Source organism: Leucopleurus acutus (genome assembly GCF_964270905.1).
Source record: "Leucopleurus acutus genome assembly, chromosome: 4".
Lineage (NCBI taxonomy): Eukaryota > Metazoa > Chordata > Mammalia > Artiodactyla > Delphinidae > Leucopleurus > Leucopleurus acutus.
Genome location: NC_139146.1, coordinates 52,857,525 through 52,872,581, shown reverse-complemented (window position 1 = coordinate 52,872,581; position 15,057 = coordinate 52,857,525). Strand labels below are relative to the sequence as shown.

Sequence of the window (15,057 nt, the reverse complement as noted above, 5' to 3'; positions counted from 1 at the left end):
CTTCTCAGGCCAGTCATTATGCTAGGTGTAAAAAAGAGCAGGACAGGAGACACAGTCTTTTCTTGCCTTCATGAAACAGACTTTAGCGGGGAAGGCAGATGTTTAAACACTACAAAAAATAAAGTTCCAGGTACTATGGATCACAAAAAAAGAAGTACCTAAACTAAACTGTAAGGTTATGGAAGATCTATAAATCTTAGACAGCTATGGCTGAAGAGTAGAGTGTGAAGAACAGTGCCACCAAGCTTTGCAGGCCTAATCAAGGGCTCTGTACATTTTTCCAAGGGCAATGAAAAGCATTGAGGGGTTTTAGAAAAAGGAGTGATATTCCATTTGGACTTTTAACTCAGACTTCTATTTACTGAGTACTTACTATGTGCCTGGCATATTATCTTGTTCAGTCCTCACAAAATAGGCTTTATGTTTCCAAGTTGTATGTAGGAGCTGGTGGTCGATCAGCATCCCTATGTAGAACAACTAGTAGAACCAACCAAACAAACAAAAATCCAAATATCTGAAGACAGAAAAGAGTTGTTGAGAGAACAAGAACTAGAGAAACAGAAAGAGAAAAAATCCTGAGAGACGAACTGGCTTCTGTAGCAACATTTTCCCTGGGATCATTATTCTGAGCATGAACAGAAGGCTGAGAATCAGGACAAACCCAGTACAAAGCCTGGTGGAGGGCTACCAAGGTTGGACAGAGAAATAAGCAGAGGTGTTGCAGAGACTTGGAGATCTTAAGCACATGGCCAGTTTTCTCAAGAAACATTTTGAATACTAGAACTCTGTGGGGTAGAAGGTTACAAACCTAAGCATGAAACCTGTAAAAAAGTTTTTTAGCAGTCTGACAAGAAAAAGGTTAGAGTCTGGGACCCAAAGGGCAAAGACCCTTAGAGTATATCAAATTCTTAGCTGAAAACTTGTGAGAGCCAGGAAAGAACCAGAGGAAAATTGAGCCTGAAAGTAAAACTCTGCCTCAAACCAGCACACTCCCTAACTGGATTAAGGGAATCAGTCACAGGACTATCTGCCCAGTGGAGGGGAGAGTGAACCCTCAAGAAAGGAGGCATTACAGTTTTTTGGACACAATGTCTGGCAACAAATAAAAGTTACTAGGCATGCCAGCAGACAAAATCAGATGAATAAAAGATAAGAGAAAATAACACCATAGACAGAGATCCACATATGATCCAGATTTTGGTGTTAACTGACAAAGACTTTAAAACAATTGAGTTATATTTTTTTAAAAGAGAAAAACTGGACAAAGTAGATGAAAAGCAGGTAATTTTACCTGAGAACTGGAATCAATAAAAGAGAACCATTTGGAAATTTTAGAATTGAAAAACACACTAAATGTAAATAAGAATTCATTAGATGGATTTACCAAGAGATATAAAATAGCATAAAACAGGATTGGTGAATTGAAAGAAGGCCAAAAGAAAATTTCCAAACTGAAGCACAGAGGGAAAAAAAAATAATGTAAAGTAAAGAAAAAGAGTACTAGAGATAAGTAAGACTCAGTGAAAAATTTAATAGGCGTACAAATTGGAGTCTCAGAAAGAGAGGAGAGAAAAATGTGGCAGAACAAATATTCAAACAGATAATGACCAAGAATTTTTCAAAACTGGAGAAAGATATCAACCCCAGATTTAAGAAGCCCCACAAACTCAAACCAGAATAAATTAAATGATAATAATAATAATAATGCAAACAACAATAATAACACACCAAGGCACATCTTAACAAGACTGCTGAAAATCAAAGATAGAAAATGTTAAAACAGCCAGAGTGAAGGTGAGGGACATACATTCAGTGGATAACAAAAAGCCTGATGACTGACTTTACAACAGAAAACAAAGAGGCCAGAAAGCAATGAAATGTCTCAACAGGCTGACAAAAAAATTACTGACAACTCTGAAATTTATGCACAGAAAAAAAAAATCCTTCAAAAATAAAGACATCATCAGACAAGTAAAACTGAGCAGCTTGTCACCCAGAAACTTGCACTGAAACAAATACTAAAAAGAGTTGTTACAGCAGAAGAAAAATAATCCCAGGGTAAATACAGAAAAGTAGGAGGGAATAATGAGAAACAAAAAGGATAAAAATTGGTTAAAAATGAGTAAATATTACTTTTTTTCTTTCTTAAGATAGTCTTAACTTTCCCATTCAGGCAGTTCAGCTACAAATCAGAAACAATCAGAATCGAGGTCAGAGGATTTCAACTCCTTTCTGAAAAATCACATAATGAATGCATTGATGTTGGCAATACCATTAAAAACACTAAAATGCAAAACAAAAAAAACCCAAAAATAAACCCCAGCAAATATTGTCTAAATACTTATGCTACAAAAGAATAATAGCAATGTCCTGTGGAATTTAAAATAAAATGCATAACAAAAATAACACAAAGGAAAGGGGTGTAAATAAGTAAAGTGTTCTAAGTTCTAGCATTACATTACAGGGAAAGAGTAAAAAAAAAAAAATTAGTTTATTCAAGACTACAATTAATCAAGAATAAATGCTGTAACCTCTAGGGTAGCTACATAAATAACAGTAAAATAATGTGTAACTATCACATTAATGGAGACGAAAATAGAACAATAAAAATATCTGAATAAAATCTGAATAATCCAAAAGAATACAAGAAAAGAGAGAAAGCAGAATGTGAAGCAAATGTATCAAATTAAAAAACCAAATATTAAGACCAGAAATATAAAACCAAATATATCAGTAAATTCATTAAATGTAAATATACTAAATAATAAAATAAAAAGATTTGTCAGCCTGGATTTAAAAAACAACTATACAAGGACGCTGATGCAGAAAGGGTGAAAATAAAAGTATGGAAAAAGTCATACCATGCAACCACTAACCAAAAAGAGCTGTTGTGGCTATACTAACATTGGACAAAACAGACTTTAAGGCGAGAACCTTATTAGAGATAAAGAAGGACATTTCATAAAGATTAAGGGGTTAATCCACCAGGAAGCTATCACAATATAAAGCTATATACAACCAATGAAATAGCCTTAAAATTAAAATAAATTTAAAAATTTAGAGAATTAAAAGAAATAGACAAATATACAAGCATGATGGGAGATTTAAACATGTATCTTTGAATAGCTGGTAACAAACAGAAAAAAATTCAATAAGATTATAGAAAAGCTGAACAGCATAACTGACACCTGGACTTCAGTGACATATATAGCCAACCTGACCCAACAGTGACAGATACACATTATTTACAAGTGCATGTGGAACACGCAGCAAAATTGACTACATACTAGATTGTGAAGCAAGCCTCAACAAATTTTAAAATATTTAATCAGTCAGAAAATGTTCTCTGACAACACTGACATTAAGCTGGAAATCAATAACATTGACATGATACTATACATAGAAAATCTTAAAGATGCCACCAGAAAACAAGAGCTCATCAATGAATAGAATAAAGTTGAAGGATACAAAATTAATATACAGAAATCTATTGCATTTCTATACACTAACAACAATCAGAAAGAGAAATTAAGGAAACAATCCCATTTACCATCACATCAAAACCAATAAAATACCTCGGAATAAACCTACCTAAGGAAGTAAAAGACCTATACTCAGAAAACTGCTAGACATTGATGAAAGAAACTGAAGACAACACAAACAGATGGAAAGATACACCGTGTTCTTGAATTGGAAGAATCAATATTGTCAAAATAACCATACTACCCAAGGCAATCTACAGGTTCAGTGCAATCCCTATCAAAATACCAATGGCATTTTTCACAGAACTAGAACAAATAATTTTAAAATTTGTATGGAAATACAAAAGACCCCAAACAGCCAAGAAAATCTTGAGAAAAAGAACAGAGCTGAGGAATCATGCTCCTTGACTTCATACTACAAAGCTACAGTAATCAAAACAGTATAGTATTGGCACAAAAACAGACACATAGGGCTTCCCTGGTGGCGCAGTGGTTGCCAGTCCACCTGCCAATGCAGGGGACACGGGTTTGTGCCCCGGTCCGGGAAGATCCCACATGCCGCGGAGCGGCTGGGCCTGTGAGCCATGGCCGCTGAGCCTGCACGTCCAGAGCCTGTGCTCCGCAATGGGGGAGGCCACAACAGTGAGAGGTCCGCGTACCGCAAAAGAAAAAAAAAAAAAAAAAAAGCCAGACACATATATCAATGCAACATGATAGACAGCCCAGAAATAAACCCACACACTTAAGGTCAATTAATCTGCAACAAAGGAGGCAAGAATATACAACAGAGAAAAAACAGTCTCTTCAATCAGTGGTACTGGGAAACCTGGACAGCTACATGTAAAAAAACAAATTTGAACATTCTGTAACACCATATACAAAAATAAACTCAAAATGAATTAAAGACCTAAATGTAAGACCAGATACTATAAAACTCCTAGAGAAAAATATAAGCAGAACACTCTTTGACATAAATCACAGCAATAATTTTTTGGATCCATCTCCTAAATCATAGGAAATAAAAGCAAATAAACAAATGCAGTCTAATTAAATTTAAAAGCTTTGGCACATCAAAGAAAACCACTGACAAAGCAAAAAGACAACTACTGAGTGGGAGAAAATATTTGCAAATGATATGTCTGATAAGGGATTAATATGCAACACATATAAACAGCTCATACAACTCAATATAAAAAAACACTACCTGATTAAAAAATGGGCAGAAGAACTGAATAGACATTTTTTGAAAGAAGAAATGCAGATGGCCAAAAGGCACATGAAAAGATGCTCAACATTGTTAATCATCAGGGAAATGCACATTGAAAGCTCATACCTGTCAGAATAGTTATCATGAAGAACACAAGTTACAAATGTTGGCGAGGATGTGGAGAAAAGGGAACCCTCCTACACTGTTAGTGGGAATGTAAATTGGTACAGCCACTATGGAAAACAGCATGGCAGTTTCTCAAAAAACTAAAAATAGAACTACCATATGATCCAGCAATTCCACTCCTGGGTGCAGATCCAAAAAAACCAAAAACACTAACTCAAAAAGATACATGCACCTCAATGTTCATAGCAGCATTATTTGCAATTGCCAAGATATGGAAGCCACCTAAGTGTTCATCATTAGATGAATGGATAAAGAAGATGGGAGATTATATATATATATATATATATATATAAAATATATACACACACATATATATATACACTACACACACACACACACACACACACATACATATATATATATGCATGCAATGGAATACTACTCAGCCATAAAAAAGAACAAAATTTTGCCATTTGCAGCAACATCGATGGACTTGGAAGTCATTATGCTAAGTGAAATAGGTCATACAGAAAGACAAATGCTATATGATATCACTTATATGTGAAATCTAAAAAATTTTTAAACTAGTGAATAAACAAAAAAGAAGCATACTCACAGATACAGAAAACAAACTAGTCATTACCAGTGGGGAGAGGGAAGGGAGGAGCAATATAGGAGTAGGGGATTAAGAGGTATAAACTATTAGGTATAAAATAACTACAAGGATATATTGTACCACATGGTGAATATAGCCAATATTTTATAACAACTATAAGTGGAGTACAACTTTTAAAAATTGTGAATCACTATATTTTACACCTATAACATATAATATTGTACAGCAACTGTACTTCGAAAAAAGTACAAAAAGAAAATATTAATGGCTTGGAAATTAAGCAATATACTTCAGGATAGCCCTTGGGTCAAAGTTTTTAAATGACAAAAAAAATTAGGAAATGTTTTATACAAAAGGATAGTAAAAATATAACTCATTAAAACTGTGGAATGCAATTAAAGTAGTGCTTAGGGGAAAAATCATAGCCTTAAATGCATATTTTAGAACAGAAAAAAGTCTTGAAATCCATGATCTAAGTTTCCATCGCAAGAAACTAAAAAAAGAACAGCAAATCAATCCCAAAGAAAATAGGAGAAAATTAATAATAAAGATGTGATCCAAAATTAAGAGAAAACTGCAAAGCTAAAACTGGTTCTTTGATGAGATCAATTAAGTAGATAAACACCTAGCAAAACTGTTCAAAGACACACATGCACACAAATTTTCATAATCAGAAACTGTGACAGACTTTTCAGACATTATAAAGAAATAATAGCTTATTATAGACAACTTTAAGCCAACTATTTATATCATTTAAATGAACAAATTCTTTGAAAAACACAATTTATCAAAGCTGACAATAGAAGGAATAGAAAATCTGAATACTCCTAAATCTATTAAAAATTGAATCTGTTCTTTAAAATCTTTCCAACACAATGCTGAAGCAGAACAAAACTGGAGGACTGACAACTTCAACTTATTATAAAGCTACGAAAATCAAGACAATGCAGTAATGTTAAAAAATAGACAAGTAGATCAATGGAATAGAATAGAGACTCAGAAATACCAACACAAATATAGTCAACTGATCTTTGAAAAAAGAGAAAAGGCAATTCAATGGAGCAAAGACAGTCTTTTCAACAAATTGTACTGGAACAACTGGTCATCCACATGCAAAAAAAAAAAAAAAAAAGGATAATAAATGTAAAACCCAGATCCATAAGACTTCTAAAAGATAACATAGGATAAAATCTAAGTTTGGTGATTAATTCTTAGACATAACACCAAAAGCATGATCCATAAAAGAAAAAAATTGATAAGTTGGACTTCATTAAAATTTAAAACTTCTCTGAGAAAGATACTGCTAAGAGAATGAAAAGACTGGCCACAAATTGGGAGAAGATATTTGCAAAGCACATATCTGATAAAGGACTTGTACCCAAAACATAAAACAGACTCCTAAAACTCAACAATAAGAACACCCGATTAAAAATGGGCAAAAGACCTGAAGGGACACCTCACCAAAGAAGACATACAGACAGCAAATAAACATATGAAAAGATATTCAATATCACATGTCACTAGGGAATTGCAAATTAAAACAACAGTGAGATATCACAACACACCTATCAGAATGGCCAAAATCTAAAACACTGATAACACCAAATGCTGGTGAGAATGTACAGCAACAGGAACTCTCAATCAGTGCTGGTGAGAATGCAAAAATGTTATAGCCACAATGGAAGACAAGTTGTCAGTTTCTACCAAATTTTTACCATACAAGCCAGAAATCATGCTTCTTGGTATTTACCAAAATTAGCTGAAAACTTATGTCAACACAAAAATCTACCCAGGAGGGCTTCCCTGGTGGCGCAGTGGTTGAGAGTCCGCCTGCCAATCCAGGGGACGTGGGTTCGTTCCCCGGTCTGGGAAGATCCCACGTGCCGCGGAGCGGCTGGGCCCGTGAGCCATGGCTGCTGGGCCCGTGCGTCTGGAGCCAAAAAAAAAAAAAAAAAAAAAAAAAAATCTACCCAGGAATGTTTATACCAGTTTTATTCATAACTGCCAATCTTGGAAGCAACCAAGATGTCCTTCAACAGATAGTGAATGTATAAACAAATTGATACATCCCCACAATATAATATTATTCAGAAAAAAAAAAGGTATCAAGAAACAAAAAGACATACAGTAACATAACGGACATTGCCAAGTGAAAGAAGTCAATTTGAAGAAGCTACATACTGTTATGATTACAACTATAGGACATTCTCAAAGGCAAAACTATAGAGACAGTAAAAACCAAGTGGTTGCCAGGGGCTTGGAAGGAGGGAGGGATGCGTAGGTGGAGCACAGGGGATTTTTTTTAGGACTGTAAAACTATTCTGTAAGATACTGGAATAGTAGATACACGGTATTATACATTTGTCAAAATCCATAGACCTATACAACACAAACAGTGAACCCTGATGAAAACTGTGGACTTTAATAATAATGTATCAATATCGATTGGTCCACCAATAGTAACAAATGTACCACACTAATGCAAGATGCCAATAATAAGGGAAACAGTATATAAGGAAAGGGGATGTATGGGAACTCTGTACCTTTTACTTAATTTTTCTGTAAGCCTAAAACCATTCTAAAAAATAAAGTCTACTAATTAAAAACAAAACACAACAAAATAAAAAACCTTCTCAAAAGAAAATCTGAGACACAGGCTTCAATGGAGAATTCTTCCAAACATTTAAGAAAGAAATAACACAGTTAAACATTTTTGTATCAAATAGAAAAGAAAAAAGGGGGGAACACTTCCCTACCATTTTATCAGGCCAGTATAACCTTGATATAAAACTTGTCAAAGACATTACAAGAAAGGAAAATTACAGACCAATCTTTCTCACTGACATAGATTCAATCCTTCAGCACTTACTATTGGACTTCTGCTAATGCATAGGATGTGGACAGCCAGAATAAGGAACATCTCTCCCACCCTAACAATGAGAAAAAGTGGTATAATCTACAAAATCATAACTTTTCAACTCACCAAAAAACTGAAGTTTTAAGACAATCAAGTGAACTAAATTCCAAAGAGTAACAAGCCCCTCTAAAGACAGATGGGACTCCAAACTGTTTCATATTTGGCAAAGCACAGGAGGAAAAGGAGGCTACCGAAGAATTCAGCTAAAATTGTTAACTGTTATTGATGAGATGTGGGCTAGCATGTCAGTTGAGAAACACTGGGAGCTCAAAACCCAAGGGGAATTCACACCCACTTGCATGCTCTCTTCCATAGGTCTCCATCAGGATGGAGAGCAGGAACTGCAGAGAGCCCCCTTCTGTGGCACAGGTGTGCAAGAAAGGATAGGCTACCACTACAAAACAAGCATGCAACCATGCCACCTTGCCCAAACTCTCCTCTCATTTGAGGAAGAGGCCTTAAACCTCTGAGGGAGGCAATAATTTGTTGCTTCTGGGGGTGAGATAGATACAAAAACTGTCTTCCTCATGGAAACGTAAGAAAACTCTCACGGGCCCCAAATCCTGTACCAGTACATAGCAGAGGTAAGCCACAACTAGGAAGAGGCAGGAATCTCTCTTTCACCCATTATTTGCCACAAGGCAAAGTTTGGCTGCCAAAAGCAGAAGAGAAAGGAACGTTGTCAAAGACCCACTCCCAAGGCACCTGGACTGAGACAGGACCAGGAGGACAGAAAACGCCTGTATCTACCATGAGCTTAGGACTGAGTAACAAACAACAGACTACTGCTGAGGAAGGGATCAGAGCATGGAGAGAGACCTCCCTCTGTGGCACAGGCAAATGAGACAAATGAAAACTGAGGATACAGACACTGAGAAAAACCCTCCAGTACCCCAGGACTATTTCTAAGCACAAAGTTACAGCAGCCCACTGAATTTGAAGCTTGTGGTACACTGAAGCTAATGACAGTAATAACAAAACTCAAGCCTAGCTTGGCTCCTGACTGTACTGACTGAAGCCTCCATACTCAGTAAAGATATAGAACACCTGAACAAAATTGTCAATATACTTGACCTAATTGACATGTAGAGTACAGTAACAGCAGAATGCTCATGCTTTCCAAGGGCATGTGGAACACTCAACAAGATAATCTGAATGGTCTCACACATGTTTTAAAAATTAAATTCTTTATTAAAAAATGTTCCCGTGGGCTTCCCTGGTGGCGCAGTGGTTGAGAGTCTGCCTGCCGATGCAGGGGACACGGGTTCGTGCCCCGGTCTGGGAAGATCCCACATGCCATGGAGCGGCTGGGCCCGTGAGCCATGGCCGCTGAGCCTGTGCGTCCGGAGCCTGTGCTCCGCAACGGGAGAGGCCACAGCAGTGAGAGGTCCGCGTACCGCAAAAAAAAAAAAAAAAAAAATGTTCCCGCAAAGAAAACTCCAGCCCCCAATAACGTTATTGGGAATTCTACCAAACATTTAAGGAGGAAATAATATCAATTCTATACAAATTCTTCCAGAAAACAGGAGAGAAGGGAACACTTCTCAACTCAATTTAAGAGATCAGCATTACCTGATATCAAATCTAGACAAAGATGTTAAAGTAAAACTATAAACCAATATCCTTTATAAAAATACTCACAAAATCTTCAACAAAGTATTAGCAAATTGAATCAAGAAATATATAAGGACAATGCATTATAGCCAAGTAGAATTTATCTTAGGAATGCAAAATTGGTTCAACAATCAAAACCAAATAGTATTATTCACCATATCAACATATATTAAAAAATCACATGAGCATCTCTCCAGATACAAGAAAAGTATTTAACAAAATTCAACATCAATTAGTAATAAAACACTCAGAAAACCAGGAATAGAAGAGAGCTTCTTCAACCTAACAAAAAGCATCCATACAACATTGCACTGGTGTCACTAGCCAGTGTAACAAGGCAAGAAAAAGAACTAAAAGGCACACTGATTGGAAAGGAAGAAGTAAAACATCTTTATTCGCAAATGACACATATACTTGGAAAATACTAAGCAATCTACAAAAACGGTACTATAACTAACAAGTAAGCTTAGTAAGTCCCCAGGATACATGGTAAATATACAAATATCAATTTTATTTCTGTATACTAACAACAAGTAATTGGAAACTGAAATGAGAAAAAAAGTCAGCATGTTAATAGTATCAAAAAAACATGAAATACTTGGGGAAAATCTTAATAAAATATGTCAATATTTGTGCACTTAACTATAAAACAGTGATGAGAGAATATGCAGATAAGAATAAATGGAGACACAAAGCATGTTCATTGGCCAGAAAATTCAATACTGTTAAGATGTCAAGTCTCCCCAAATTGATCTCTACATTCAACATAACCCCAATACAAATCCCAGTAAGTTTTTTGTAGTAATTTACAAGATGATTCTAAAATTCATATGGCAAAGCAAAGTACCTAGAGTAGTCAAAACAATATTGAAAAAGAGAAACAAAGTTGGACGACTAACTACCTGATTTCAAGACTTACTATAAAGTTATAAAAATCAAAATAGTGTGGTATTAGCATAATAATAGACAAATAGATCGATGGAACAGAATAGAGTCAGAAATATTCGTGTATGCACGCGTGCGCGCGCACGCGCGCGCGTGTGTGTGTATACTAAATCAATTTTCAGCAAAGGTGCCAGGAAAATTAGTGGAGAAAGGATAGATTTGTCAACAAATAAGTACTAGAAATAGGTATGGTATTGGACATACACATGCAAAAAACAACAACAACAAAAAGCTTGACATCATATATAAAAATTGACTTAAAATGGATTCTAGATCTAAATGTGCAAGCTAAAACTAATAAAACTTCTAGAACAAAACACAGGAGAAGCTTTTTTTTCTTTTCTTTTTTCTAAACATATGGAATTTATCGTTTTCTGGTTTTCCCTCCTGACATGATACCATTTTTTTTTATTTTTTTTAACATCTTTATTGGAGTATAATTGCTTTACAATGGTGTGTTAGTTTCTGCTTTATAACAAAGTGAATCAGTTATACACATACATATGTTCCCATATCTCTTCCCTCTTGTGTCTCCCTCCCTCCCACCCTCCCTATCCCACCCCTCTAGGTGGTCACAAAGCACTGAGCTGATCTCCCTGTGCTATGCGGCTGCTTCCCACTAGCTATCTACTTTACGTTTGGTAGTGTATATATGTCCATGCCACTCTCTCACTTCGTCACAGCTTACCCTTCCCCTTCCCCATATCTTCAAGTCCATTCTCTAGTAGGTCTGTGTCTTTATTCCCGTTTTACCCCTAGGTTCTTCATGACCTTTTTTTTTTTTCTTAGATTCCATATATATGTGTTAGCATACAGTATTTGTTTTTCTCTTTCTGACTTACTTTGCTCTGTATGACAGACTCTAGGTCCATCCACCTCACTACAAATAACTCAATTTCGTTTCTTTTTATGGCTGAGTAATATTCCATTGTATATATGTGCCACATCTTCTTTATCCATTCATCTGTTGATGGGCACTTAGGTTGCTTCCATGTCCTGGCTATTGTAAATAGAGCTGCTATGAACATTTTGGTACATGACTCTTTTAGAATTATGGTTTTCTCAGGGTATATGCCCAGTAGTGGGATTGCTGGGTTGTATGGTAGTTCTATTTTTAGTTTTTTAAGGAAACTCCATACTGTGGAGAAACTTTTTGAGAACTTGGGGGAGGCAAAGATTCTTAGGCAGGGCACAAAAAGCACAAATCATGAAAGAAATTGATAAAAATGTATGTCTTCAAAATTCTAAATTTCTGCTCTTTGAAAGACCCAGTTAAGAAAATGAAAAGATAAACCACAGACTGGGAGAAAGTATTTGCAAGCTGCATCTCTGATAAGGGACTTATGCCATATATAAAGAATCCTTACAATTCAACAATATGAGAACAAACACAATTTTTTTTAATAGGCAAAAGATTTGAACAGACTACTTCACCAAAGGAGATATAAACATTTGATAAGATGCTCAATATCTTTAGTCATTTGGCAAATGCAGTTAAAGCCACAAGGGATATCATTATGCTCCTACTAGAGGAGTGTAATTATAAATAAAAATTAATTAATTAAAAACTGACATCAAGCACTAGCAAGGATGCAGAGCAATCCTCATAACTGCTGGTGGAAATGCAAAATAATACAGCCACTTAGGAAAAGTTTGGCAGATTCTTACAGACATACACTTACCATACAACTCAGCAATTCCACTCCTAGGTATTTATCCAAGAGAAAAGAAAACTAAAAACCAAAACAAAGGGCTTCCCTGGTGGCGCAGCGGTTGAGACCCCGCCTGCCGATGCAGGCGACATGGGTTCGTGCCCCGGTCCGGGTAGATCCCACATGCCGCGGAGGGGCTGGGCCCGTGAGCCATGGCCGCTGAGCCTGCGCGTCCGGAGCCTGTGCTCCGCAACAGGAGAGGCCACAGCTGTGAGAGGCCCGCGTACCGCAAAAAAAAAAAAAAAAAACCTATACCAGAAAACACGTATTAGCTTTACTCATAATCTCTATAAACAGAAACAACCCATAGCTCTATAACCAAAACTGCCCAGCAACCAATGAATGGATAAACAAATCGTAGTACATCCAAACAATGAAATATTACTCAACAATAAAAAGGAACAGAACTACTGAAATACCAACAACACGAATGAATTTCAAAAGCATTATGCAAAATGACAGACACCAGGCACAAAATTTTACATACTGTATGATTCCATTTATCACATTCACAAAAAAAAGGGAAAGATCTCCTGATCAATCTCTGCATCCAAAGAACTTAGCATATTAGAAAATACTCGATAAACGCCCAGTGGACGGTTAGACGGGCAATCATTGCAGGGAGGGTAGAGTGCAAGAAGGTGATATATAGACGCGAAAACCAAAATGTACCTGGGGGCTCAAACCCACCTACAGGATGGAAAAAGTTGTCCAACCTACCTCCACACACGCCAGCAGCTTAAAAAATTAGACCCTGTAAAGGACTACAATATGAATGAATAGCCTCAGCGGTTCTCTGGCCTGAAGAAAGGCGTGACGTGCCCCACCTTTCTTTTAAAAAAAAAAAAATCTATTACTCTCACGCCCGAAACTGAGCAAGTGGAGCTTACACCTGGAAGGGAGGCTTTTCCCTGCCCAGGAGCGGAGCTGGAGAGACCCGAGACGGGCTTCGGCTTAGGTCAGCGGGGTGCAGAAGGAGGCCGAAGCACCGCCACGGCCCCGCTGGTCTCCATCCCTTCCCACTCAGCCTCACTTACCCAGGCCTGCCGTTCCAACTGAGCGTACAAATTGGAGCCCTTGAGCTTTTGGACTATCTGGGCAATAATGAGAGCGAGATCCGACTCCTCCTGCAACATTTCCCCTGTCCTAGCCCGCCAAGCAGCGGGGGCAGGCCGCTAGCGGGGAGAGAACCGGCTACGTACGGGGTCCCAATCAGGGCCAGTGACACTTCTCGGGGACCTTATTACGCAGGGACTCCTCCAGCGGGCGTTACCAAGCAACTGCCGGGCCGTGTGTCCGTTCCTCTCTGGTCCCCCCCACGCCTGAAGGTTCCAGCCCCTGCGTTCCGCTGGCAGAAAACGACCTGCGGGGTGGGGGGAGGGGAGTAGCTTTTCACTCCATTGTTCCTGCTTGGTCTGTTGTTGAAAGGCAAGAGGAGGAGCTCTTTCCTCTAGAGCCACAGCGCCTCTGATGCACCAGGGGAAATCAGAAAGTTGTGTATTTTGTGTTTTATTATAAAGGAAAATAATAGGAAAATATTGTAAAGGAAAATAATAACCTTCCAATCTCTACAGAAACAGGGCAGTGCACACAACGACATGGCAAATGACTTCCAAAAATTATGAGGCTGTGATGCTAGCCGTGTGAACTTGGGCGAGGTGCTTAAATTTCAGAACTCAGTTTCCGCCTTAGTAAAATAATACCCAGTTGACAAGATGCTCTGATGATTAGCTGAGGTAACAATTGTGACGGGCCCTAGTACTATACTTAGCACTCCATTTTTTCCCCCCTACTCTTTCTGTTCTCTGGGGTCTTATGCCAGGAATAAATAGACAGCATCTCCTTATCAAACAGCTACAACTTAACCAAGAAGCATTTATTGATAGGTTTTCTGTGAAGCATTGGCAATTCCAGGATAGCTAAGACATTGTCCCAGCCTTAAGGAATGTACCATCCAGATTTCTCTTCTTCCATGCACTCATTCGTTCAATCAAAAATCAATTCAAAATTCATTCAGCTTTCAACCTATTGAGCATTTACATACAAGAAACTGTGGACACAAAGGTAAATAAAACATGGTTCTGGACATCAAAGTAACAGAGCAAAATTTTTTAAGAGAACTAGAAGTAGCTGATTTAATTAGTTGAATGACATTCGAAAAGCCAGCTAATATAAGGCCTATGGAACAATACACGTATTAGAATAACCTCACCAAAATAATAAGGAATTAATTTCAAATGTGTGTGTGCATATATTTTAAGCAGAGAAGATGTAGATTCCAAGAAAACAGACCAAGATTGCTGCAAAAACTAGTCTAACTGCATTAAATTTTAATGTGCTTAGGCATCAAGCTTTTGATTCAATAGGCCTCTGGTGGGACCTGCTAATCTGCATTTCTGGCAAGCTCCCAGGAGATGGTGACCCTGGTGGCCCAAGGA

General features: G+C 37.4%; 1 protein-coding gene across 1 annotated transcript in view; it reads right to left on the bottom strand.

Annotated features, from left to right (window-relative positions):
• TBC1D19 (TBC1 domain family member 19) overlaps positions 1-13,812 on the bottom strand; it is a 154,868-nt gene extending 141,056 nt beyond the window's left edge. Inside the window, exon 1 of the mRNA XM_082838743.1 lies at positions 13,657-13,812. Within this exon, the coding sequence (XP_082694869.1) occupies positions 13,657-13,755 (99 nt within the window). The 5' untranslated portion in view covers positions 13,756-13,812. The remainder of the gene's footprint in view (positions 1-13,656) is intronic.
• Between the last annotated feature and the right edge of the window lie 1,245 nt (positions 13,813-15,057).